This window comes from Chaetodon trifascialis, chromosome 6 (assembly GCF_039877785.1).
Source record: "Chaetodon trifascialis isolate fChaTrf1 chromosome 6, fChaTrf1.hap1, whole genome shotgun sequence".
NCBI lineage: Eukaryota > Metazoa > Chordata > Actinopteri > Chaetodontiformes > Chaetodontidae > Chaetodon > Chaetodon trifascialis.
In genome coordinates, this window is record NC_092061.1 from 15,072,498 (window position 1) to 15,099,259 (window position 26,762).

The 26,762-nt window shown below is 40.7% G+C and overlaps 3 protein-coding genes across 3 annotated transcripts; all 3 read right to left on the reverse strand.

Moving 5' to 3' along the window:
* Nucleotides 1-7,911: 7,911 nt before the first annotated feature.
* LOC139332336 (protease-associated domain-containing protein 1-like) lies at nucleotides 7,912-11,322 on the reverse strand. Its single transcript, XM_070964208.1, has 5 exons — nucleotides 11,115-11,322; nucleotides 10,756-10,856; nucleotides 10,542-10,651; nucleotides 9,157-9,324; nucleotides 7,912-8,900 (listed from the first exon to the last, which is right to left on the reverse strand). The coding sequence occupies exons 1-5, from the start codon at nucleotides 11,188-11,190 to the stop codon at nucleotides 8,780-8,782; spliced, it is 576 nt and encodes a 191-aa protein (XP_070820309.1). The 5' UTR covers nucleotides 11,191-11,322; the 3' UTR covers nucleotides 7,912-8,779.
* A 2,693-nt stretch (nucleotides 11,323-14,015) lies between these two features.
* Nucleotides 14,016-16,709, reverse strand: il12b2 (interleukin 12B 2). Its single transcript, XM_070964207.1, has 7 exons — nucleotides 16,654-16,709; nucleotides 16,293-16,374; nucleotides 15,899-16,156; nucleotides 15,523-15,625; nucleotides 15,194-15,384; nucleotides 14,237-14,385; nucleotides 14,016-14,138 (listed from the first exon to the last, which is right to left on the reverse strand). Exons 1-7 carry the CDS (start codon nucleotides 16,654-16,656, stop codon nucleotides 14,016-14,018), a joined length of 909 nt encoding a protein of 302 aa, XP_070820308.1. The 5' UTR covers nucleotides 16,657-16,709.
* Nucleotides 16,710-19,603: 2,894 nt separating this feature from the next.
* On the reverse strand, nucleotides 19,604-26,241 carry LOC139332473 (transcription factor BTF3-like). The gene is made up of 6 exons (XM_070964445.1): nucleotides 26,179-26,241; nucleotides 25,294-25,362; nucleotides 25,075-25,188; nucleotides 20,478-20,679; nucleotides 20,309-20,365; nucleotides 19,604-19,979 (listed from the first exon to the last, which is right to left on the reverse strand). The coding sequence occupies exons 2-6, from the start codon at nucleotides 25,360-25,362 to the stop codon at nucleotides 19,933-19,935; spliced, it is 489 nt and encodes a 162-aa protein (XP_070820546.1). The 5' UTR covers nucleotides 26,179-26,241; the 3' UTR covers nucleotides 19,604-19,932.
* Between the last annotated feature and the right edge of the window lie 521 nt (nucleotides 26,242-26,762).

Sequence of the window (26,762 nt, forward strand, 5' to 3'; positions counted from 1 at the left end):
TGACCTCGGATTTACAATACGGGCTCTTTCCACGGCAAACGTGTTAGGTTTCAGGGCTCTGGTACTGTGCATCATGTTTTGCGCCATGATTTTTACCTCATTTCGATAAGATAACGCCTCTATGTGGAACAGCTTTGGATGAAAAGATATATTGCCGAGATTAGTTTTTTGTCAGCATAATGAGGGAAAGTCGCAAGATGTTGATAATGATGTAATGACGTAAAAGGCGACGTACTTCATGTATATTCTGTCAATATATCCGCTCACGCAGTGTCTGCTGGCGCAAATAAAGCACCACTAAACGTAGGCCTGTGGCCAGATAGAAATGCAAGCAGCAACGTTATTGATTCAATGACAGCTCTTTAAACTGACTATTGTTGAAATTCCCAAGTCAGCTTGAATTTAAATGAATGAATTTTTTAAATAAGCTATCAAACAAATAATGTCATCCACGTAAAAGACGAGGCAAGAACATCTGCGCACGGAGTTGTTTTAGTTTCACATGCTGTAAGAATAAAGAAGAATAAGAAATGTTGATCTGGGGCGGGTTTTTGGCATTTTGTCACCTGCACATTTGGTGTCAAATACGCTCGAGAATTGCATGTCAAAATTTCTGTACATAATAATAATAATAATATTAGTATTCATAAAAAATATGTCACAATTGATGAACACGTTCTCTTCCTACAGGATTGATCAGGTTGACGTGATGATTTGGAGGTTTTCACATTGACAAAGAGCTCCTCTTCCTGTCCTATTGAGTGTTCACACAGTTAGACTGCAGGTTTGTAAAAGTGTTATATAATTCTGACGATATTATGTTGTTTGTTTGTTTGTTTGTTTGTTTGTTTGTTTGTTTGTTTGTTTGTTTGTTTGTTGCTCTGTAGGCCGTGTAGCTTTATTTCAGTTCGAGTAAAATCTTCGGCAGCCTGTGTATTTAGAAAGTCAGGGAGTAACATGAGTCTGTAAGGCCTCTCATTCCCACCTGACAGTAGTGAAAATAGCAAATGTACTCTGCACACTTTGCTAAACGATCTTGAATTGTAAAAAAATTCGCATGAATTTATTTCCTTGCATCAAGAAGCGCGCAAGGAAATTCTTAAAAATGGACAACCGCAGTCTTAATGACAGCTGACGTGATTTGTAAAAGTGATTTCATGATGTGTAACACCAACCAAATGTGCTGGATCCAAAATAAAAATTTTCATTAAAAAAAATCACATTTTCTGTGCCTTTGTGTTTTTCTTTTTTTTTTTCTTTTTTTTTTGTGTGTGTATACAATGTGAAAAAAAACAACCAAAAAACAAAACAATACACACACACACACACACACACACACACACACACACACACACACACACACACACACACACACACACACACAATCTTTTCATTCAAGTCCCAGACTTTGTGTTAACTACAAAAGTAGCCAGCTGTTCTTTAACTCAGGGTCCCGTAGCACTTGAATCTAGGCAGGTGCATTGTTTTCTATCATGTTCTCATGTTTGATATTATCTGAATACGAATTTATTTGTAGAAGAAAAAAAAAGGACAGAAAACTGCTATGAAAAGTGAGATTAGGTCACGGCTCATGGGAGGGGCGGTGCTTAACCAATCAGTTTTATAAAGTCATTACATTCAAACTGCATTATTGAAACAATGTTCCTCTCCAACATCACAGAGTCTGTGACAGGAGGGGTCCCTCTCTCGGTGAACTTCGACAGTCCTGAGGATTATGTCATCTTTATTTTCCAGATTTTATTCGCCTCCAGCGCTGTTCTCTTGCCCGGACTTGTGGTCATTACCATCCTGGCCACCAGAGCGCTGCGCCTTCGGAACAGGTTCATTTTCATGCTGAACACCAGCATCTGTGATACGCTGGTCGGGTTCTCGGTGTATTATCTGGGTCTGTTTGATGTGCAGGAGGGATATCCGTCTAGAAACGGAACTTATAATGTTCTACCATATCTTCTGGGGGTCAATTTACTGACGTTTTTATTCGCACAGTTTGACCGGTACTTCGCCGTTTGTCATCCTTTCTTCTACATGCGCTTCATCAGCCGGCGGGTGGTCATCACCGCAAACGTCTACTGTTGGCTTCACGCGTACACTCAGTTGATGATTTTACAAATCTTACCACTTTCCAAATCAGTACAAATGTATGTTCTCAGTATTGTCAGCTTACAAGTGATTGTGCTCACCAAAGTGGTCATGACTATTAAACTGTATGTTGTCGCCAAGTACCAGCTTGAAAAAAACCCTCCCAGCGCCGAGAGAGAAAACAACAAGGAATCCTTAAGAATCATCATTTTTGTTGTCCTAAGCTTCTTGGTGTTGTGGTGCCCCTCTTTTGTCAATATCGCGCTCAGACTGCTGATGGGAGGAGGGCTGACATTCAGAAACGAAGCCACCAATGTTTTCGCCATCATGGCACGTTTGAACGCCGTGTGCACGCCGGCGGTGTATATATGGGGGAGTCCGGCTCTGAGGGAGGCCATGGTGAGGACAGTGTGGGGCAGAGTGTGCCCGGGTTGCCAGAGGAGGTAAGATGAACCGTAAAAAAGATGGAGTTCATTTCTGTCTGGAGCAGGCTAAACGTGCACTGCGCCGCTCTTTGTCCGCTCCTTTAGAGTTGGCTCCTGTTCTGTGAAGGGAAACGGTAAAGGATGCCCCTGAAGACCCGCTGAATGGTTTGTTAACCCGGGACTCATCAGCAGCTGCTGCGAGGCTTCGGTGGAAAATGACTGCAACAAATATTCAAACTGTAAATGTCACTAGAAATAAATAAAATAATTTAATTTGTCATAGTGTGTTTTTTATATGTCTCTGCAGCTTGAACTGCAGTTTGCTGTTTACTGCCGCAGAATAAGAATAATATGTATTTATATATATTAAAATCATGATTGGACTTTATATATTTTTTCTAAACTCAGCCCTCGTGCAGTATTTTAAAGTATAGCAGGGAAAGTTGTTGCATTTTTACTTGTCGTGCTTTGTGTCTGCACAGCTCCTGTAGTGTATATGAAGACGCGAGCCAAGCCATGTGAATTGTGCTTTGAGTTCAAATAATCGACTATTTGACTTTACATTATTTACTCTTTGTTATTTACAAATAAAGCAGATGCATTAAAGTCACCCTCTAATCTGTCTTTGTACTTCATGCAGTTGTCCTATGACCGCTTTTAACCATGTGGTTAAATACAATGGAATATGACACATTAACGCTTCATCCTATGAAATGACCTAGATTTTTCGTTAAGGTTAGGTTCAGCTTATTATTATTATTTTATTTTATTTTTTTTATTATTATTATTATTATCCATCCATCCATTTTATACCGCGTAACCCTTTCGGGGTTGCTGGGGCCTATCCCAGCCGTCAGCGGGCGAGGGGCGGGGTACACTCTGGACCGGTCGCCAGTCGATCGCAGGGCACAAACAAACAACCATTCACGCTCACACTCACACCTAGGGGCAATTTTACAGTCACCAATTCACCTAATGAGCATGTTTTTGGTCTGTGGGAGGAAGCCGGAGTTCCCGGAGAGAACTCAGGCATGCACGGGAAGAACCGGAGTTCCCGGAGAGAACTCAGGCATGCACGGGAAGAACATGCGAACTTCACACAGAAAGGCCCGACCCGGGAATCGAACCAGCAACCTTCTTGCTGTGAGGCACGCGCACTACCTGCTGCGCGTCGATATATTTGACATTGCTGCTGGACTCAGTGTTTAACATCTTCATTTTACGTCCAAATTCATACTGCAAAGACAAAAAATAATTCAGAACATAACTGCTGAGTGCTCTACAAACCAAACCGACGAATAACCGATAAATAAAAGTATTAGTACATTAAAATGAAACGTCCCCTCTTTAAAAATAGAGTTTGAAGTCCACAGCCAATAATATCTTACCAAATACTACAAACCAGGAGAGCTTCAGGGACGGCTTCCTCCTGATTTTAGAGACCACAGCACCCTCTGGTGGTGCATCTGGGTAAGCTCTACGTCAAACCAAACCAAATCAAACTCTTGTTAATAAGCACGGACCGTTAATGAACAATATGTGGCATTCTGCTAAAATGTATTTAAAAAGCAATTATTAATATTCAGTGATATTTCCAGCAGTGAGTCAAGGAAACATGTTGCGTCAGTTGTGACATATCATTAAAACTAATCATTTCTATATTGTTGCTGCATCAGGTTGAGGACACAAGTGGATAAAAACCCGATGCGCTGCATGTGAGGAAAATAAATTAAAGTGCTTATGTCGTTAAATGTTAGCCTAAATTCACTGCAGGACTACTGCGTGAGGTGTTAAAGACTGCAAGAAACATTAGATCATGGCATCCCAAGAGATCAAGGCAGGTGACTTCACGGCACAAGAGGGTAAAATAGTGGTTGCACTTGAGAAACACTTGCACATGAAAAATGCTCCTCTCCAATATCACAGAGTCTATGACAGGAGGGGTCCCTCTCTCGGTGAACTTCGACAGTCCTGAGGATTATTTCATCTTTACTTTCCAGATTTTATTCGCTACAACCACAGTTCTCGTAGCCGGAACAGTGCTCGTTGGCATCTTGGCCACCAGAGCGCTGCGCCTTCAGAACAGGTTCATTTTCATGCTGAACACCAGCATCTGTGATACGCTGGTCGGGTTCTCGGTGTATTATCTGGGTCTGTTTGATGTCCAGGAGGGATATCCGTCTAGAAACGGAACTTATAATGTTCTATCGTCACTTTTAGGGGTCAACATAATGACGTTTTTGTTCGCGCAGTTTGACCGGTACTTTGCTGTGTGCCATCCGTTCATCTACAGCCGCTTCGTAACGCGACAGTTTGTGATAGGCGTCAACATCTGCTGCTGGGTTTATAGTGTCGCTCACTTGCTCGCCAGGAATTTGCTGCCACTTTCCAAGTCGATCCAACTGTACGTGTTCAGCATTGTCTTCTTACAACTAATCGTGCTCACCAAAGTGGTCATGACCATCAAACTGTACGTTATTGCCAGGTTCCACGTGGAGAGAGACCCTCCCAGCGCCGAGACAGACAGCAAGAAGGAATCATTGAGAATCATCATTTTTGTTGTCATCAGCTTCTTGGTGTTGTGGTGCCCCTCGTTTGTTAACATCATCATCAGATTTGTGGCGGGAAGAGGGCTGACGTTCAGGAACGAGGCCACCAATGTTTTCGCCATCATGGCTCGGCTGAACGCTGTGTGCACGCCGTCGGTGTATCTGTGGGGGAGTCCGGCTCTGAGGGAGGCCTCGATGAGGGCAGTGTGGGGCAGAGTGTGTCCAAGATGCAAGAGGAGGTAAAGGGGAGGAAAACACAGTGGAAAAACTGCACGCAAACTTCACTACCATGTTCAAACTCATTTACATGTACCGTGATTTTGATGCATTAATGCAGTCGTTGCTTATTTAAATTGTATGTAACCTCTCTCTGCAGAGTCGCCTCCTGTCATAGGAAGGGAGACGCCATAAAGTCATGGAAATAACAAAAACCTGAGGACTCCATTCAGCAGGTTATCCTGATGAGAAGTGGGCCTCTTTCTTTGCTAACTCTCCCTCTCTCCCCCCTCCTTTCTCTGCCTCTCAGTGATTTGGAGCGAAACCATATAACCTACTCAATATAAAGAGTTTATATTCAAACATTATTTTCTGAAGTGTTTGAAACTTTATAAGGTGGTCTAATATTTCAGTGACTGTCCTGATAATGCTCCCACGCTTCAAACAGTTACTCCCATAATAACCTATACTGCTGTACAGTGAGAGAAGTAGTGGTGTACTGGAGTTTCTATTCAGGGAAAGGCCATCCCTCTAAATCTGTTGAAATAAATCAATCAGTAAATAAAAATAAATAGTTAAATGCTCAACAGGCGAGTTTACAGACGATAAGTGTCCAGATTAACATGACAAAACATTGCTAAGTCTTTCTGACATATACTCAAGAAAAAAGAGCACAAAGACAATGTATTTAATGTTTTACCTCTTTAACATTATTGATTTTTGTAAATATATGCTTGTTATGAATTTGATGACAGCAACATGTTTCAAGTTGGGACAGGAGCAGCTAAAGACTGGGAAAGATGCGGAACGCTCCAGAAACACCTGTTTGGATCATCCCACAGGTAAACAGGTTGATTGTAACAGGTGATAGTATCATGATCGGGTATGAAAGAGGCATCCTGGGAAGGATCAGTCGGTCACAAGCGAGGATGGAGAGAGTTTCACCACTTTGTGAACACGTGATTGTATAAAAGCTTGTCAGCAAACAATTCGTTTGCAAATGACTGCATTCTGCTTTTATCTACTTTTTGCACAGCGTCCAAACTCTTTGCGCACCTTTGCTGAAAGCAGCATCGCTGTCCAGAAAGTGTGTGGTGCTGAATCGCGACAAGGTCCGTTTTTAAACTTGTGGTGTTCAGAGCAGTCAAGCAGTTTTGGCTTCTGTGGTGTATTTTGTACTGATGCTTTACGCAAGAGAGATATGCGGAGTTAGAGCACGAACGTAGTGGAGAAGACCATACAAAGTGACATTTTCCCGGAGAGTTATTCAGTTACTGAGCATTAGGACAAGTCATCGCAGTGACATGGCCCTCAGTGGCACTTGTTGATAAATGCGATTGAACGAAGGTCGTAGAGAAAAAAAGCGAAGTATATAGTTATGCAAATTCATCATTGATTGAGTGAGAAAACAAATATACAGACTCCATTAAACTTTTCAGATACCAGTTTCCACTTTAAATTCATACGCGGATAAACAATAAATAAATACAGGCCTTTTTCTCTCCCAGTGGAAATACCGTAAATGAAAGCACTTTTCACATATTTTATTCCTTGAGGATACACATGAAAGAAATGTTTGTTATTAGAAAGGAAAGCAGAATTGATTTTTGTGTTGAGGTCGCGCATGGAGTGCAAAGGCCAACACACAGATGACCTCAAATTAAATGTTTCAGATTCAAACTTTTGCACAAATGAAATTTAAGACACATAAATGAATGAATGAATGAATGAATGAATGAATGAATGAATTTTCCAAAAATAAATAAGAATTTGGGAGTGACTTGCATCTACAGAAACCAGCAAGCTGCCTCCAACTTGCTGGTTTTACATCAATATGTGGAGCTTCCCGGGACATTCATATTTTCAGTTTATGAACCAAAATGATGATATTGCAGCATCTGAGGGGAGGCATGCATTGCTTGCTCACTGATTATCCACACCTGCTCTCAATACTCACCTGTCCTGGTTCTACATATGTTCCCATGATTTCCCTGTGGGTTTCCCAGCATTTTTCCTAGTCTTCGTCTCATGTATGTTGACTTAGCTTTGTCATTTGGTGTTTTGGATTTTTAGCTACTTTATTTGTTGCTCATGTTTTGTTGCACTGTCTGACCGCTCTCCATGTATGACTTCCTGGTGTACCAGTAAAGACTTTGCTTCTTTGAACTTAACCTCATGTCCTGAGTGTTTCTCTGCACTTTCTGTACTGTCCTGAATCATTGCAGAAACAGTCCATTAAAATACAAAGTGCAATTTTGGTGTAAGAACAGTTTCACGCAAAAATGAATATGTGTGAACTACGATCAGCAAGGATCTGAGCAGTACAGTCATCAGATGAACAAACTAGGGATATGTTGTATTACAAAAATGGTTGAAAACAATCAAGAGGACAGACTGCTCTAAACATATTTTGAACCTGGAGTATTGTAATGTAAATATAAATACACAGTTAATGTACACATTATACTATTGACAGCAGTCTAGGTGATCAGACTTCAGGGCTGCAATGGTATGAGATTTTCATTGTATAATAAAACATGGTTTCACAGTATACAGCACAAAATCATCATTAGCATCAGTTACAATAACCCTTAAGGCAATGAAAACAGAAGGTGTTTTTTGGTTGAATAAACACTTTATTATAATTTCACAAAACACTATGTTCGAGCAGACATTAAACTTGATATAAATATTTTTAAATAATACTAATACAGTAGAATTCAGCACTGGAGAGAAGCAAATGTACATGGTGCAATAACCGTCATTTTTCATATCGCTGCAACCCAAAGCACAACAAGTCCAAAAAATGTGTGTACGGTCTTGAAATCTGTACAGCTGTTTACCTCAGAAAGGCAATAAATGATGAAAAAAAAAAAAAACATTTCATACTTATTAATATAGGAGAAACAAAGCTTATTTTTGGTCACCCTGTTTAAGTTCATGCAATTAAGCAGGAATTTCATAACATTTTTATAGTGACAGTGATGTTCCTGGAGTGCTCCAGAGGCCTCAGCTTGTAGTATTTGACGAGGCAAAAAGAAACAGTGTATAGTGGTCTTCTTTTTGTATGTGTTGTATTAGTGCACATCAACAGCTTTACCACTGACTAGTCACCAACAGATCATCTGCACAGAAGTAGACACACTCATTATCTTCAAAACCAACGGATAATTCAATCAAATTCAGCTACAAGGAAGCACACGTTTCTTCCTGAGTTTGTCTGTCCTCATCTGGTTCACAGCTCTGGCAAAGAGTCCATTTGGACATTGCTAAAAGGTTTGCTCCACATGCCTTTGAACGTGCATTTAGGTGTCACATGATCGTGTGTACATATGTTAATTTCAATGGTTCACCACCAGTGCGGGTGAATTTATTTAACCACCGTCAAATCATTTCCATGTGAGGCTGTGAGTTTCCCCACTGCTGGCAGGATGTGCACTGATGAAAGAGTGTTTACTGAGTGCATGAAGTTGTGGGTGTGTGTTATTTCTACCACAGTGTCCACGGGGGCTGCTTCAGTGGGAACGAAGCCAAAGAGGAAACATTGACCGGAATGGAAATGACAGCCCATGGCAGTGCAAGTCTCTGAAGAGATCGTCTGATCATCATCCTGGAACACATGGAAAAGGGGAGAAAATCATAAACACTTTCTCCACCTTTGGTCCAAAAACAACATGCAAATATGTAAAGTTTATAAGAAAGATGGCGCTTCAGGAGATGCTTCATTATTGTAAAGGTTGTGGTGCCCCCTAACATTTTGGGGAATGTTAAACTTACAAACAGAATATTATTATTATCATCTTATTTAAGATAAATAAAAATGAAACAGGTTTGAATGATTGTTTGCGTGTCTGCACAGGTCTTACCCATCACGTCCCAGCAGGAATAGAGCAGGTATGCTTGGTATGGCAGTGCTTCCATCAGCGATCATATCAAGGTACTGACTGTCATTGTCCTCTGCATTATCTGCAATCAAAACAGCTCTGCCTCCTGCTTCCTCTACATGGCGGGTCTTTTGTACAAAGGAGCAGCCTCTGGAGTGCACACAAAAACAGTGAAAGAAATGTGAGAAACCATTTTAAAATGTGCCTGCAAACACATCCTGTAATACTCCCAGTGATCTGTAGTCATGCATCAATTCACACTCTATCGTTCCATAAAGGACATAGTGCAAATGTTCAAAGAAGACTCAGATCTGCAAGTGTAATTCTCTACAGATGACTCTTAATCTGCTTAAACAAGACTAGGTTTGTCACATTTTGCTACCACTATTAGGGCCCGTCACTTTTGTGTTAACACTGGTATTGGTAGCCAATATATCGTGTTTGTGAAGCAGTGTCAAACCCATGTGTTGACCCTTCAATGTTAAACATTGTTTTATTGCTGTTCAGATAGGAAGCCAGGGACAGGGCTGGGCTGTTTCATGATGCATGCTGCCACAAATTATCTTAGCTACAGCTTAGCTTATCTTATCATCTTAGCCACAAATACAGTCGTAGGTCCAATGTGAGCAACTTCAATTGAGATGAATGGGCGCCATCTTGAAACACCGTTGAATAACCTTAACCAGGACTAGTGTGTAAGATTTAAGGGGATTTATTGTCAGAATATGGAAGAAACTGAATAAAACACTCATGTTGTTACTGGTGTTTTCTCAACATTAGAATTACCTCTTTATAACGACAGATGGAGCGAGTCTTCCTCAACAGAGTCCACCATGTTGCATCGCCATGTTTCTATAATAGCCCAGAATGTACACACCAAACACTGGTTCTAGAGAGCGCCCTTTGCATTTTTTTTTAAAAGTTTTGCGACAGCTTCTCCTTCATGCTCGAAAGAGGAGGGCCGAGGCAAGAGGCGTTGAGGCTGCAATCTACAACCTCACCGCTGAACGCTACTGAATACACATTGGACCTTTAATGCATCCATAATATGAATGGGGAGTAATAACAAGACTATTTTTTTATTCCAGAGTTAGCACATGGCATACACTTGCAATACAGCATCCCAAATGGGCCAGTGAAGAATAGCACCACACATAACATTATGACAGTTGCTTGACTGGTCAGATAGTCAAATGTCTTTGCTTTCTATGGCTTAACCTCAGGTCACAGCTTCAGTGTACCTCCCTCTCCACCCGTCCTTTGCTAAATGGCACCCTCCATGCTTACAGTCCCAGCTTCCCGCTTCTTGTTTGTGCTTCTATGTCTTACACAGATGAAGCTGTAGGTGCTGAGGTTTGTGTACGTACCCCCTTTGGACCAGGATTACTTGTCCCTGGATGATTTCTCTGTCCTCCAGTTCAGAGCAGCCGTCTGCTGGGTCTGCTGGCACCAGGAAGATCTCATCATAAGATGATGTCTGGAGACCAAAGGAGAGAAGAGGGGTGTGATTAGATGGTGAATGCACAGGTGTCTTGAGTATTTGGCCAACAGACGAAATTCAGAAGAAGACAGAGTACTAACAAAATCCCCTCCGAAGTCTTTAGCAGGTGCTGCACTGAAGATGTAACCTATCTCCTCTGGACTGATGATCCGGAAATAAAGCAGTTCATTGATACCAAGACCTGGAGCAGACCCAAAAAGAAACACGACCAGGTTATATCAGAGATGTGAGGAACTGCCTCGTCAAGAGTGATGCCAGTGCTGGTAAACCACAGGATGGAAAGAGACAGTGCACCTGTACACTTCACTCACAAGAGACAAACCGCGAAGGCTACAACAAAAACCTCCGCGTGCTCCTGAGAGCCTTCAGCTAACAGCGACCCTTTAGCTGAATTAGCTGCTCGCTAACATGTGAAACTTGCCTCCGCCCCCACTCTCACCTGACATGCGACGGAACTGCACAAAAACACTCCAGAGGTATAAAACTAAAGCCGTTGTCCGAACAATCTTTGCCATGTTCAAGACATTTATAGCGCTCCTCAACGCAACGAAGACGAGACTGCATGTAAAAGCGCCCCTTTGTCCATATGTAGCTAGCTGTTGTTATGTCAGTGAACAACAGAGCGGCACGTTCGCAGCCACTTCCGCGCCTCCTCTCGTGCACATGCGTAAACGGCAAAGCCGGACTGACCGGCTGAGGGGCCACAGGGCTGCTGGGCCACACTGACAATGAGGCACCACACCACGCACAATGCTAAGTCTCCAACACACAACCAGGTAAATGGAAATCAGCAGCAACATTCATTTTATTATTTCCACCTTTAATTTTCCAGACAGAGGTCAGTTTGGGAATATGCAACATGTCATCCACTGTGATACAGAAGGTCTTTGGTCTTGTCACAGAGGCCCTCTTCAAGGCAGGGTCTTGTGAGAGTGTCAGACAAATGAAATGAGACAGTTCAACTACAATCTTTTCTCTCTAGCAACAAAATTCCCACATTTCAGGAATACTACTACTATTACTACTATGACAATAATCACATGAAGATGAGATGTACAATAATAGTAATGAAATAAAAAAACAGACAAAAACTGAATATTATAACCTTCATGAATGTCGCACGGCTGCTGCATTAGACTGCATTCTTGAATCTTTCTTAAAGCATTTGACAAATAAAATCTGAGGTACAATTTCACTACTTTATGTATATGTTCATCCCAAATTTTTTCCCATATAATTCCCAAACAGAAGGCATTTGTACACCAGCACGATCCCACTTGCAATGTATGTTTTTATGAAACATCCTCTTTTTTTGATGCCTGGTTCCGTGCAGCATCTTTGTTCCTTTTTTTCTTCCCTCTCTTCTTGCAGTGGTCCAAGTACCCAGGTGGCAACTCTGGACAGCAAAACTTTGCTTTGTTTTTGCATTTACAAAGATTCTTTTTCCCTGTTCTCACCTGCAATGAGGTAATGACAGATTAGGGTCTGAAATGATGGCAAGACAATTGAATAAGCACAGCTTTCAGTCTTACAAACCTTAATGTGTAAAATTCAATCTGTCTCTGTAAGTTCTGACTATGAATATCAAGAATGACTTTGATTACAACACCGAAGAATCACTCTTTGGTCATTTTCAATGCCATGGAATATTACATGACCTTCACACTGAAGCATGTTGTCCCCTGCATAACAGTGTCATTTACTGCTCAAGCTTTCAGCCACTGCTCCAGGCATCTCCAGCTATGTGAGGTTGGGCTCTCAGAGAAATAATCTTTTGTCTGTTAATCCGCTGTCAGCAAATATATTGATCTGATACTTTTTAAGGTGTGGGACAATCTAAACCACATTTTTTTTGTTTTTTGTTTTGGCATTTCCACCAGTTCTAGTTATGGTAAAATTTACTTGCTAATCTGACAATTTTATACATTAAATGAAAAAGCAAAAGAAAATACAGAATCTCACTTTGTAACTGATGCCGTAATCTGAGCTCTCCTTCAATGCATTTGTCATTTATAACAAATCTGGCTGCTGAAGGAGGTGCAGCGTTTTGCTGTTTGCAGGCTATGGCTAATGCCTTAGAGGGCCTTAGCATTACTGTATAGCTGACAGCCACTGAGAAAGAATGTCTTGTTGTTTGTCTGACAGTCTTTCCCATCTGGATTTTTCTGTTCAATAGGTACTAGACAAGTAATGGTAGATTTTAATACCTAAACTAGATGATTGCATCAAATAGAGCATTCATTGCTGAAAAACTACAGCACTATTGCTCATTCATTACCAGGTAAAAAAAAACAAAACAAAACAAAAAAAAAACATTGAATATTCTAAACAGACTCTGGTCTCTTTACCAACAATTGAATAGTCATAATAAAATAAGACAGCTCTTATAATTGTGAACGATGTAATAGTGATTAGTAATTAAAAGCACTAGACTCTAATTTTGTTTCTATTAATTTCCATTTTAGTGTATCTTTCACAGAAGCTCCTTTATTTATTATAGGTGACCTCAGAAATTAGTAATCATTTGTGGCCAAACATACTGCACTGTAGGGGATTTCTGCTCTGTCAGTAATTGTACAAATGACATAAGTGACACACGAAGAAGGAACATGTATAAGGAAGGAAGCACAAAGCTCATTTAATAGCCCTTTGTTTTGCACAGCACCAAACCACCAAAATACACAGAAACACCAACACAAAATACAGAAATAGCAGGGACTAGAAACAATCAGAATGACTCTGGACTCCTTCAGTTGAAATGCAATTTTAACTTCTGATTCATGTTAAATGAAGCATTATGTAGGTGTTCTTAGATTTTAACATCAAGGAACCTTAAATGGACAAAACTATGGATACTGATGTTGCAAGATTTGGTCAGGCATTTCCCTACATTTTTTGCTGCTAGATACAATTTTATATTGAATCACAGAACTGTCTGTGTTCTAAGTGACTGTGTTTAGTGTCTACATTTCCTGGGGACCTCCATTAATCCTGACAAGGACCCCTGGTGGTTACTCGGCCCCTACAGCCAAGCTTTGCAAGACAGAATAACTTTTTTTTTTTTTTTTTTCACATTTCACAAATAAATACATAAATAAATAGTTTGAGTTGAGTCATAAATAAAATTGATAATAAAAGTGTACTGTACTGATGTCCTACCATCAAACAAAACTCTGGACTTATTGCTGAGCTTCTGGTGAATGCTGTGTTATCTTTTTGCCATCAGTGTGTGACAGCCAGACACAGTGAAAAACAGCAGGTGAGGGGGACATGAGGGGACATTGTAGATGTGTAAGAACACAGAAAGAGCAGGAGCAGACAGGGTTGGGCTCAAGTAATGTCAGTAGGTTACATTTTTCCAGGGAGTCCACTGGCTCCAGGTGGACAGCACCAGCGAGTCTCTGGAGCGAACCCTCAGCATGCTTATCCTCTTTGTGATCAGAGCGGACGAAGAGCGTTCAGTCTAAAGGCAGACAGGTCGCATAGTGAGACAACCAAATGGACAGAATGACGGACATGGAGGAATCACCAGACTTTGATTCAGGGCAAGCTTGTACGTACCTTGCCGTTATCTTTCAACACGTACTCAATCTCGTGTTCCAGGCTGAAGAAGCTGTGAGGAGTCGACCAGCTGGATGGCGGATCAATGGTCACGTTCAGGGCCTGCTGCACCTCCTGACACCTGACAATCTCGGGACTATCAGGTTGAACTGGACAGAAACAAAATGACAGCAAAAACTAAAAGTCAGTAAGGAATCGTGAAAGCATATATGTAAGTTAACACATATTTCACTGAAATATTAACATTTATTTACAGAAAGGATTACTGATGAGCAATAGCATGGCATATATAGCTGTTATAGCTGCTTTTGCACTGTTAATAATTACCTGAAAATCATTTCATTTTACACTGATTTTACATAGCTTGCTAATGTGTACAATAAGTCATTTTACTTCATCAGAGAGTAACTTTAGTGAACAATTTATCATTGGAACCAAATGTTTGATTTCATCCGTCCAGACCAGTTTCCTCATAACTGAATGATATCCTGACTTTGTGATTTTGCAGAAGATACTGTTGGGTGGCACGGTGTTATGGTGGAAACACTGTCGCCTCACAGCTAAAAGGTCCCGGGTTTGATTCCTGCTGTGGGCACCTGAGGCGTGTCCTCCACCATGCCTCCGTGCCTGCTGCTTGAGGGAAGGGGCCTTTCTGTGTCCTTAAAAAAAAAACCCCACTAAAAACATGCAAGAAGATCACCACCTGACCAATGGTGACAAAAGACACTGAGTCCCCGCCAGTCCCAGCCCACCGCTCCTGGTCTGCCACGGAGGAAGGACTGACCAAGGATGGGTCAAATGCGGAGTAGAATTGAGAAGCATGGCGTGTGCAGTTTCCCTCCCTAACTCTGCATGTTGTGTGTGTGTGTGACTAATAAAGGATGTCCACTTTTACTGTTGAATCTTGATAATCTTCTGTTGAATGCCTTTGATATAGCCTGGTTTCACTCAGCTTACCGATGTCTCTGAGATAAAATCTCTTTGTTGTCCTGAGGATGGAGAGGTCGATGACTGCCTCAGCAGTGACTTCGAGCATGGTGCTTTCCTCAGCGTAGGGGGAGAGGGAATGGGACAGCTCAAACTGGAATCCCCCATCTGGGAGTTGATCACCGCTGTTGACCCAGTCACACAGCCTCCCACCTTCAGTGCTACAGAGACAAGCAGCAAAACACTGATATGTAACTGAGAAAGGTACAATTCTGTCTGCTTGTTGGTCCCTCTTTATACACCTTATTCAACACTTTTAGCCTCACTACAGTAATTTGTCTTTTTTTTTTTTCCTTTACCAGTTATGGCCCAGCCCAAAGCGCACTGCTGTGTATCCACTGTGGGTCCACTTACAGATGAAGGTACAGTCATAAGACTTTGCCCGGCAAAGGATGGGAGAATCTATAAAGAACCACAATATGGGTGAATACAAGCTGAAGGGAAAGTGTTTGGACATTGCCACACCAACAAATGGAGAAGAAAACATCACTAAATGTGAGACAATTATGTTGGAAGTGCCTGATTGGATGGTTCAGTCTGTATTAACCCTCAGTCTCATCCTCAAGAAAGAGAAATATTCCACCAGTTAGGCAGAGACAGTTTCAAGTCTTATCTTTTTGAGAACTTTCTAGTATATAAACAGTAGAATAAATGGAAAATAAAAGAGCATCTCACCTAAGTCTTCTTCTTCCTCAGCCTCCAGCAGCAGATAGGTTGATGACAGCATCTCTCCTCCTCTCCAGCAGCTGTATTGTCCCAGCATAGGTGTATCTACGTCTGACATGGCCAGATTTTGACCGTCCTGCTGGACATTGGCCTGTAAAACGACATCCTCCATCCCTTCACCATGAAACTTCCATGTGACAGCTCCGTCAGTCTTCGTATCGCAGGTCAGCGTGACTGGATTTTCATCATTCCTTTTTGCCACCACAACTGCACAAGCGTAGATATAAGCAGACAGGGACACACAGCATATGCACAAAAACACAAAATGAAGAGATTTAGAGCCACTCAAACTGTCAAAAGATTTGTCTTAGAAAAAAATATGTGGACCAGGAATAAGACGTACAGTTTTCTGGAAATTGGTTGAATCCATGAGCTCCTGTGAGGCTGATAAACAGAAGCCCAAACGTCCACAGTGACAAAGTCCTCTGAGGGATTGTGCGAGAGATTTGTTAATATCAATCATCACTTGCAGCAAAACTTGCACAACTTACAAATTCTCCCTGAAGTTCTTGAATATTTGTTCATCTCATCTTCAGTTGAGAAACAAAGTAAAAATCTGCTCATGGGATAATTGGCTCAAAACTTTTAGTTGAGAAAATGCGTCATGATAATGTCAAATGAAAAGAAAAGCTGGTGATTTACTAATTATTCTGTCTATTCAAACATCTAATTCCCTGCATTGACTCCCAGCAGTCGTGTCTTACCATTTGGATGAAGTTACACTGAAGTGACGCTGTGAAGAATCAAGAGCAGAAGTTCAGTCGTAGAAATCCTGATGACTGTATGTCCAACTCCCCACGAGCACCATTTTTATATAATGTTGAGCACATACATCATCATCATCATCATCACCATCATCATCACCATCATCACCACCACTATACTGGCACCTCTGGAGGGGAGACAGAAACTGAGCGATGTAGTAAACTGATAAGAGCCTACTGACAGTATGGACAGCAGTGTATTTCCTCTGTGCTGTTTTGCATGTCAAATTTTGCAAACAGATAAACTGTGAGTTTCGAATAAGGGACTGAGAGATGGAGATAAGAAGTGTTAAGAGTGGGTGTGCAGTGGGGTGGGGGGTTGCCCTTAGCCTTTAAACTGAAATATCACACCATCTGAGATGTACGGTATTTGATAAACAAACCTGGAATCACGAGAACAGGACACACACATCAAAACCACACACATTTGATCTTCAGTCTTTACAAGAACTAAACAAAATGAACAATATACAGAAATCATCCCAGGTCAAGAAGTGGTGTACTTTAGTGTACTGGAAATATAATTTAGAGTAGAGAAGTCATTACAATTACATTTTTACTTGCTTAATTTAAAGTATGTTTGACATTTACTTTTAAAAAGTGAACTAAATTACAAATAATTTAATAGTAATAAAGTGGACTGCAAGTGTGTTTTGAATGCTAATGAAGCTTGATCTCCACCGGTGTAGTACACTTAAACTTGTGCCAATTTAACAACTATTTACACTTCAAGCATACTCAAGTGGGACTACTTGAGTATACTTAAGTATAGTCAAGAACAGCACAAAGTGTACTTGCATTTATGACTTTATAGACCAATCAGCTTTTTGATTGAAAAATGAATCATCAGATTAATTGATACTGAAAAACACCATCAGTTGCAGCCATTGAAGAGGTGTTTAAGATATACTTACAGTCAAATATCTGCGCCTGCGTGTCTTCACTTTAATAATATTTCCCTGATCCTAAATCTACTTCCTGACCCTTAATCGTGGACCCAAATCCCAGATATAACCCAGCATCAGCAATCAGATGACCAACAAACTGTACTCGTTTCATAGGTTTTCACCCATCATGCCATCATTGTGAGGATATCTGATTCTCCCACACACACACACACACACACACACACACACACACACACACACACACACACACACACACACACACACACACACACACACACACACACACACACACAGGAAAAGTGTGAGAGGGGAAGACAGCAGGACTTTCCGTGCCCTTGATTTTAGTCATGTAAGGCGCAATTCAATCTTTTTCTGCCAAATGTCAACTACAAAAAAAAATAGACATTGAGGTCACAATCGAAAAACACTTCGCTCATGTGTTTACCCTCACACACATGTCACTCTGATCTGATCCTGTCATGCAAACTCTGAGTGAAACACTTCCATAGTGAATAAAGCCTTGCAATTCATATTTTCCTGAGGTCTGCATTAGTGTTTTCTGTTTTTATTCCTCTTTGTCCTCTCAAAGTTTGGTACAGGCAACTTTAATAGTATCTACCATCTACGGTATGACGTGCACATTTTAACCACATTTCTGACCTGACAATTCTGCGAAACCTGCTCGGTCATATGAAATATTTGGTTTCAGGTTTCAGTTCCTTAAAAGCCTAAATGACATTATCAGAGGAGCATTTCATGTACTCGAATAACCCCTTGCTCCCCCGTCTGTTTTTATTTCACTACAGTGACAGTGGTGCATGTTCACATCAGTTAGAATAACATAAAGCTACAAAAAAAGGTCCAGCTATTTGAAATGTTCATGTCCAGGATTCAATTATCACACAGTCCTACAGATGAATGCAGAGCAGGTAAATATACAAGTTGATTTATTTCACGAGGACAGGATGTATCATACAGGTAACTTCATGTGGGTCTTCAGTGCTGGTCTCTAAAGGGGTCTGACCATGATGAGAACTGATCAGGCGGGGACACAACTGTGTATTGGTGGGAAGCATATTGAATATATCATTCTACCACTGTTCAATTAGTGTTATGAATTTAAACTAGGAATGTATGTTTACATACTGGTACTGTAATCTTCTTTGTTTCAGTATCTATGCAGGTTTCAATGTAGCTGTGAAGTGCATTTGTTCACATTTATTCTCATTCACATCAAACATTTTCAACTGTGAAGAAATTCAAAGATTGAGCCACTCAATCTCATTTTAGTCAGATGACTGAATGTGGCCAAAGCCACAAAATCCCAGCTATTTTGGTGCATTCAGTGAAGTCATTTTCACTTATGTTCAGCACTGTGTCTGATCTGAGGTCACACAAATAATGAAACAAACCCATCAAGGCTGCCGAGGACAGTTTCAACATCCACCCTACAAAGTCATTTAATTAAAGGCTTAGACTGTGCACAGAGATGTGAATATTACTGTGTGTGACGTATTGTGTGCTCCTAATTCCAAAAATCTTTTTGGACCCTTTCCTGCATGGAACCCACGTGGTACAGCTGAATGTATTACTCCCCTAGCGTAGCTGGATTGGCACCATAATGAGCATCACAAATATACTGCCAGCCAATATTCAGGGGCACCAATGGGCGACCCTCCCTCATGTGTAATGCCAGATGTGGGGTCACCTTAGTGCTGATGTTACAACTCTTTATGGACACGTTGTAAGCTTTTGAAAACTTAATATGTTGCTGATGTTCCCACCAGAGCTTCAGTGATTTACAGAAAAGCTACAAGGAGCAGCACCGGCCTGTGTCTGAAGCAGACCGCTCTGCTATACGAGAACACACTGGATGTTTTCTGCCATGTTTTTCAGCCTTTGGTTTATGGAAGAAACACATTTCAACACTGCTGTCTACATCATGAGTTTGAATATTAATAAAACCAACAAAATTAAACAGAGAAATTTCAATGTAATCTTTATTACATGATTAATTCCACCAATACATTTTTGATGAGTGGGAATCACAATGCAGGAGAGACGGTGTGAGAAAGATGAAGGTTTGCACATTCCACTGAATTAAATAACTTCACTTGTACTGCAGAACGAGGCAAATCAGGCAAAAGGTTGGGTAGCACTTACCATAAAAAGTCAATTTTACTTGTCTGTCCAATTGTCAAGGTTACGATTAAAAAGCAATTATCGGGGGGAGCCACAGAGCAATAACAGATGTGTAATTACAAAATGCTGCTGTGTCAAAGTGCAGCCCGTCAAGAGGAGCCTTGGTTTGTTAGTTTGCCTCGTCCTTTGAAGCCTCGTCAAAGTTTTCAACAAGATCTGAAAACAGGACAGGGAGGGAACAGTAACAAAGGTAAGAAAATGTCTCAATAAGGATAAGATTTATTTAATATACAAATAAAACTTCATTACTAAATCTGAATATAAGCAAAACTAATAGCTCTCTGAATGAATCCATTCTGTCATTGACAGAGGATCTTATTCCTACATACACATCCAGATACAGTAAGACCAAACGTATTAGACCGAACAAAATCATGTATGACCCATACTATAGGACTGTTCATAATGTGGTTCTGTTAATGCTACAGTACTATACAGAATTAATCAACCTTGTTTTACAAAAGGGGATGTGTAAATTTGCTCACCTGGAACTTCATCATCCTCCTCTTCAGCAGCAACCATGGGGGCCTTGTTGTCTCCAGCTACAAAAGGGAAGAAGAACAAACAGCATATTGTTGATTGCCAACCAAAAAAACAAAAAACAAAACCTACGTATATGTGCAAACAGATGAGTATAAAAAAAGTAGCGGGTACCTGGTTTGGGCAAAGTCTCAGCTAATCTCCTGAGGCTGGTAAGACTGTCGGCTCCCAGCTGGTTTAGGATTCCTGGGAGCATCTCTGTGAGCTGCTTGTTCTCAGCGTGCCCTGTGATTGTGAAGGTGTTGGCAGCCAAGGAGGCCTGAACCTTAGGATTATTGAAGTGGATCACTGTCCCCTGGTTTGTGAACATGTTCACCTGCAGAAGAACACAAATGGGAGGGAGTTTGAGGTCAGTGTCAAACCAGACAACTGAACAGCTGGGAAGACTTCTCCATTCGTGACACACACCCTTTTCAAAAACAGATTGCTTATACGATTTATGGTCTTTATGGTCCTACATCACACACCACCAACTTTCATATTTTATGGTGAAAATGTTTTCTGGGTTTCCGTCTCACGCCCTCTGGCTGCTCTGCCTCAACTCTTGTTGATTTATTAGGTTTCCCGATGGACAGATAGCTTTACTTGTTGCTAAACAAACCACGAATTGTTGCTGACTGTTGTTGCTGTTAGGTACATAGCTCAGTTAGCCGTTCAGCTAGGCCTGAAATTAAGTCATTTTTAGGGCAAGGCCACTTGGAATACAAATTCATTGGGGAATTGCAGCTAAAACCAATGGAGCAATAGCAAACAACTCATTAATTCTTACTGTTATCTTTCATTCACTACGTTTACATGCAGTCAATATTCAGGTTATGGTCAATATTCCGGTTTCTGAAACATCCGGAATAACCTGTTTACATGCGTGAGCAAACAGGCGTAATCAACTGGGATATCCCGATCAAAAAAGCGACACAGAGACTGGGTGTCGACGCACGGAGAACGTCATGACGCAGTGCATGTCATTTCAAAAACAACAACAGCAGCAGCACGGCGGATAATGAACAGCCTGGGGCCGGTAGCAGTTGCCTTCGTTTGCGCTTTGGTGCTGGCGCTGACCCACCACCAGTACTTGACACTATTCTGTCTCGCTTTCCTCATTCATGGAAGGCAAGAACATGAAGAAATAGGAAATGGAGCCGGAGCTGTGTCGTCCATATCCATGTTACCTGCACTCAAAAGACCAAGATTCCTTGTGAATAGAACATGCGCAGAACACAAATTAATGTTCTGTTTGATGGGGATATTCCGATAGGCGTACATGACCAAATATTCGGGTTAGAAAAGGAGTAACCCAGGGGTCATATTCCGGTTTTTCAAAAGGGTTATTGGTGTTTACATTGCCGTGCGCAACCGGGTTATTGCTGATATTCCGGTTATGAAAGGGTAACTTGACTGCATGTAAACGTAGTGAGTGATAAAATAATCTATAAATGGGCTGAGGGTAACCAAAATTCATCTGAACAAGTTTCAACACCCATACAGCTATTTTAAGTCACACTGATGAGAAACTTCTCTTCTCGTCACTAGATACACCACAGACACACAGCAGTGGACAGAAAGAGGAGGTTGTATTATATGGAGAAATATTAGTTGCTTTTGGTTGAGTAATTGTTAATGTTACTTGATAAAAGGGAAGCTTAAAAGGGCAACGAGAATGCTGAGCTGTCAAGTTTCATCAGGAATCATTAATACATCAAGCACATCATGTTTACGAAACTAATAATATTCAAATACACACACAAAGGGCAACTATTTACTGCATTTTGCTGTTTGAAACTGAGCACAGCTAGCTGATAATTAGTCTGATCAGCCACCATCAGTAATGAATGCAAACACTCATTATTAGACTGCAAACACCGATAACTAACTGCAGGCAATGGATGTCTGACAACCTAATAATTCTTTAGCAAAAACCTTAAAAAAATATAGATACAGCATTTGAATTAAATGGAAGCTTTCTACACTATCCAGGAAAAATATGACACCAAGCTCCCTTTAAGAAATATCACATTGTGCGTCCACAGAAACACATTTTTCACAAGATAAAAGGCGTCATATCTTGAATGTCTTCCTATCAATATAATCCATAAACTGCAAACTTAACAGATTTCCAATTATGTCATCTCAACTCCCTATCAGCCTTTGTCAGTTAACTGCACTATTTTAGTGGGAGACGACCATGGGAATGAGAGGCAAACCCTGTCAAAAATTAAGATTTCTCACTACAATATCTGCTGGATGGTGTATCAGATACATGCTGAAGCAAATGCCAACTCAAACCGGTTAATTCCCCATGTAGCATCAGAGAAAAGATAGGGTGCTTTCAGATAATAATGCAGGACACATATCAATCAACATTACTATGAAACTGATTACTGAATGTTGTATACAGATAAGTGGCAGTCAGATCCCACAGCAACTTATAAACTATGTACATTTGTGGTTAGCTAGCACGATGCAGCAATATGCTTGTAAACTTTAAAACACACATGTATCAACACTCACTGTCATACAGTGTTTATTGTTAAACGTTGTCAGCTAACATGTGAGCTGGTAATGTTTACCAAATAATGCTGGTGTCCAGAGTGACGACAGAGACAACAGAAAACATAAGTTCATTTATTTGATGCGTCGCAGTTTTGAATGAGGAGATCTGCAACTTTCTTTTAAGGGCACCGTGGCCAATTCAAAACAGGGCATGCCACATCGGCCAAGTGGTAGACGGGGCATTACAGTCTAGCGATCGACCGATATGGATTTTTCAGGGCCAATACCGATTATTGATAATCAAGCAAAACCGACAGCTGATATTTAGAACTGATATTCGTTTGCAGTAAAAAAGAAAATTTTGGTGTCAAAATGTAGATTAACACACCTGGGACTAGAATGAATACAGTATACTGTTTGTTTTGTGTACACTGGAAAAAAAAGATCTTAACTTTTTGTAAAATAACACAAACACAAAATCTTAATTGAAATGCCTTTAAGTTTAATTATTTTAAAACAAAAAGTGATGATTAATGATTCCTTTCCCTTTCCCTTAATGATGAAGAGCAAACCAATAAAGAGGGTGGCAGGAGCCTTGGCTCACTACATTTGATAGCTTTAGTAGTTATTTTTCAGATTAAATTTTTACATAAAACAGCATAATGAGTACATAAAGATTAAACTTTCAGGGGTTCCCAGAGTTTTTCACATATAGTTCCTTATTTATTAATATATATTTAGAGTAATAAAGGTATACTCTGAATCTCAGAACAGTAGACTAGATGTAAACTCTTGTGCTTATTCTATATGACGTATTACATAAATAAGAATAAGGCACTTCGCAACTGTAAATGCAAACAATAAAGGCTTCGTTACACACGTGAGTTGTAGACGCGACGGTAAATTTTTTGATTGAAAATAAAACACGCTGAGAATAATCTCCTCGACGTGTGCTCTCTGCCTGGCTCATATCCCTGGATTTTACGAGTGACAGGCAAAAAGACGATCATTTAACACCAGCAGTTACGTTGCTGCATCACAGTGTAGTGAGAGCGTGAGCGCTGAGGGAGAGGCGACTGTAAACAAACAAGGACAAGTTAGGGTGTAGTACTGTTAAACTTATCTGCTATAATCACCTCCAGTGTTGTTTATTGATAAACCAGGAGCCGCCCCACAGGCTGAGACACGTTAGGAGATTTATTATTCCCACGAAGTAATGGTAACCGAAAGGGCCTACATTATTATTGTGTGTCTGGCCACAGCTATAAAGCGGTTGCGGCAGGTATAACGTAGCAATGGGTCATCATGAAATACGCCTTGTTGAAGTTGTAAACTGTTTCATCTCCAGAGCCAAACAGCGGAATTCAGCAGGTTTTCCTCCCTTATACTTGCTACAGTCTACCTACTGGTATGTCGTTATGTCTTTTTTTTATTATTGTTAAGTAAGGAGCTTCAGGTCTTGTTCACTTGGTTGCTTTTTTTTTTTTGTGTGTGTGACACTATTTATCTTGAAAAGTTGTATGCTTGATGTGATTAGACAAGTAGGTCGGTGAAATTTCAACTCTGCATGTTATCACTGAAAATAATCATAAGGTTGTGGTGTTTTTAAAACTCAAAATCATAGAGGGTTTTTATTGTAACTTCGACTGACTCTGTCACCTTATCTCTGCTGGACAACCGGAGCAGTTGTCTGCTTCTCCTTGTTTGTGGCAATGTATGTAAAGGCTTCAGTGTTGATTGGCTGTCACTTACTCGCTTGTGCCACGTGGCCAATCAGTGAGGGCTGTGGGCGGGACATTGTTACACAGCCAAGAGTGGTGACTTCGGGCGGAGAGACGGCTGTATCAGAGCCAAAGGAGCGTGTTTTAAAATACATGAATTAATTTTATCTGTTATCGGTGGAAAAAACAGCTGATGCCGATCATCGAAAAAATGCAGAATATCGGCCGATATTATCGGCCAGGCCGAAAATTGGTCGATCCCTATTACAGTCACACCCCAGGATATTCATGGCACTGGCCTGGGTGTGGTATAATTCATGGCCTGTAAGAGACTTCAATTGATGAGAATCTGATTATTTTTCCAGTCCAATTTCTGTCAAATTTGGCCTCTTCTATCACGTTATGTTTACTACTCTTGTATTAACTGGGGAACCACGAATTAAGAGCATCAGCGTCATGAAGACCTGTCTGTCCACTCATGCTTGTATGTTTTGCTGTACCTCCTCAATGCCAGAGATGTTGTTGACTCCCAGTTTCTTGAGGGAGAACTGCAGCTTCTTGTCATCTGCTGTAGCTGTTCTGTGCACCACCTTCTTCTTTCTGCGGGCTGACCCCTAAGAGCACCACAATGAATGAGGATATATGAAGTCATAACCCAATGACAGGACAGGAGAAAAACATTTTCTTTAAGTCACATGGCCGTAGGTGCTCCAACTCACCTTGCCGCCTATGCGGACTTGCGCCTGCAGTTTGGCGAGCTTCTCCTGGTTCATTATCGACTCCTTCATCTGACCAAGACACAGCACATGGACATGATCAAATTTAATATTTGCACACAAATCTCAGTCATTTGGGGAAAAAAAAACCTCATTTCACACAGACTTAGAAGGCATATGAAAGCACCAGCAGTCATTCCACAAATGTCATAGAACACTAATAGTTTGAACTTGCTATGAGAACTAAGTGATACACACATATTCAAAATAGCTTAGAAATTTACATTTCATGACTAACAACTGGACAATTGATGAAGCTGTAAGCTTCTAATGTGTGATTTCAGCAGTTCACTGGAAGCACAGGGGTTGTAATTTCAAAGTATTGCCAAACCTAGAACTCCCCCAAATTCCCCCCGTCGTTTTGCCTTTTGGCACAGCAAACTAACAAGAATGCACAGCTGCCAGAAGCCCCAAAATAGCTGCACACTTTTTAGTCTCGACTCAAGCTCTGCATGAACCAGACAGAGGTTGTCAGCTAAACTTAGTGCCAAAGTTAGGCTCGCAACGTTACTCAAAGAGAAATCAGGTAGCTGCTAACTAAAAAGCGCAAGTTTCCGAGTGTGCCTCAACCAGAGTTTGTTCTGTGGGGTCATGCTTGATCTTTCAGCCTGTAAGTCTGCGAATCTTACTTTTTTACGGGGTGCTATGACAGTTAGCCAAGCTAAACAGCTAGCTTAGGCCTCTTTAGCCTCTCTAACGTTCAAGTACAATTGGCCTTTTCCCTTACACTTTTACGTGCCGTGTGACACGGGGAACTGTTCCTTCTTTACAAAGTGAAAATGATATGAACCTGCGATAGCTTAAAAGGCTGCAGAGACATGAACTGACCTGGGAGTGTGTAAACACGCGGGCCACACAGTCGACAGAGGCTCGGAGAAAGGAGGGAAGATCGGAAGTGACGTATTCAGATCGAAAACATGCCGGAAGTATTTTTCTAAACTCACCCTCGTAATTTAGTGTCATTCACACATTGATTTCTAGTGTGTTATGTTGTTAAATCCGACCAGTCACATTTTTGTAGTCGCAGAGATTACGCCCAGAATAACCCGCTTTCCAAAACTGATTGGAAAGTAATTAACTAATTTTTTTAATACAAAGTAATTTTCATTTTTATGTCTGTGAAGATTCTCATGAATTTTTCTAGTTGAACCTTCATATATATCTCTAACATCAGCTTAAAAGATCTGTAATAAAAGTTAAAACATTAATTAACGAAAACTGGTCAAATCAGTACAAAACACCTGTCAGATTTCACCGAATAGGAAGATTTGATTTGAAAGATTAATTAAGATAATTATTTTGTAAGGTTTGAAAAAGTATAAGTGTCAGGCCACCGTAAGTAGTATAAAATATTAAATATTTATATTTATATTAAATTATTCGATAAATGAAAATAGAAAGTGTTTGAGGTT

Coding starts and splice junctions, on each gene's coding strand:
- LOC139332336 (XM_070964208.1), bottom strand. CDS start 11,190: ATGGCAAAGATTGTTCGGACAACGGCTTTAGTTTTATACCTCTGGAGT. Junction 10,857..11,114: donor GCAGTTCCGTCGCATGTCAG/GTGAGAGTGGGG, acceptor GGTCTGCTCCAG/GTCTTGGTATCAATGAACTG. Junction 9,325..10,541: donor GTAATCCTGGTCCAAAGGGG/GTACGTACACAA, acceptor TGTGCACTCCAG/AGGCTGCTCCTTTGTACAAA.
- il12b2 (XM_070964207.1), bottom strand. Junction 16,157..16,292: donor CAACCAATTTCCAGAAAACT/GTACGTCTTATT, acceptor ACGCTTGTGCAG/TTGTGGTGGCAAAAAGGAAT. Junction 15,626..15,898: donor TGAGGAAGAAGAAGACTTAG/GTGAGATGCTCT, acceptor GGTTCTTTATAG/ATTCTCCCATCCTTTGCCGG.
- LOC139332473 (XM_070964445.1), bottom strand. CDS start 25,362: ATGAAGGAGTCGATAATGAACCAGGAGAAGCTCGCCAAACTGCAGGCG. Junction 20,680..25,074: donor ACATCTCTGGCATTGAGGAG/GTACAGCAAAAC, acceptor GTTCTTCTGCAG/GTGAACATGTTCACAAACCA. Junction 19,980..20,308: donor GGAGGATGATGAAGTTCCAG/GTGAGCAAATTT, acceptor TCCTGTTTTCAG/ATCTTGTTGAAAACTTTGAC.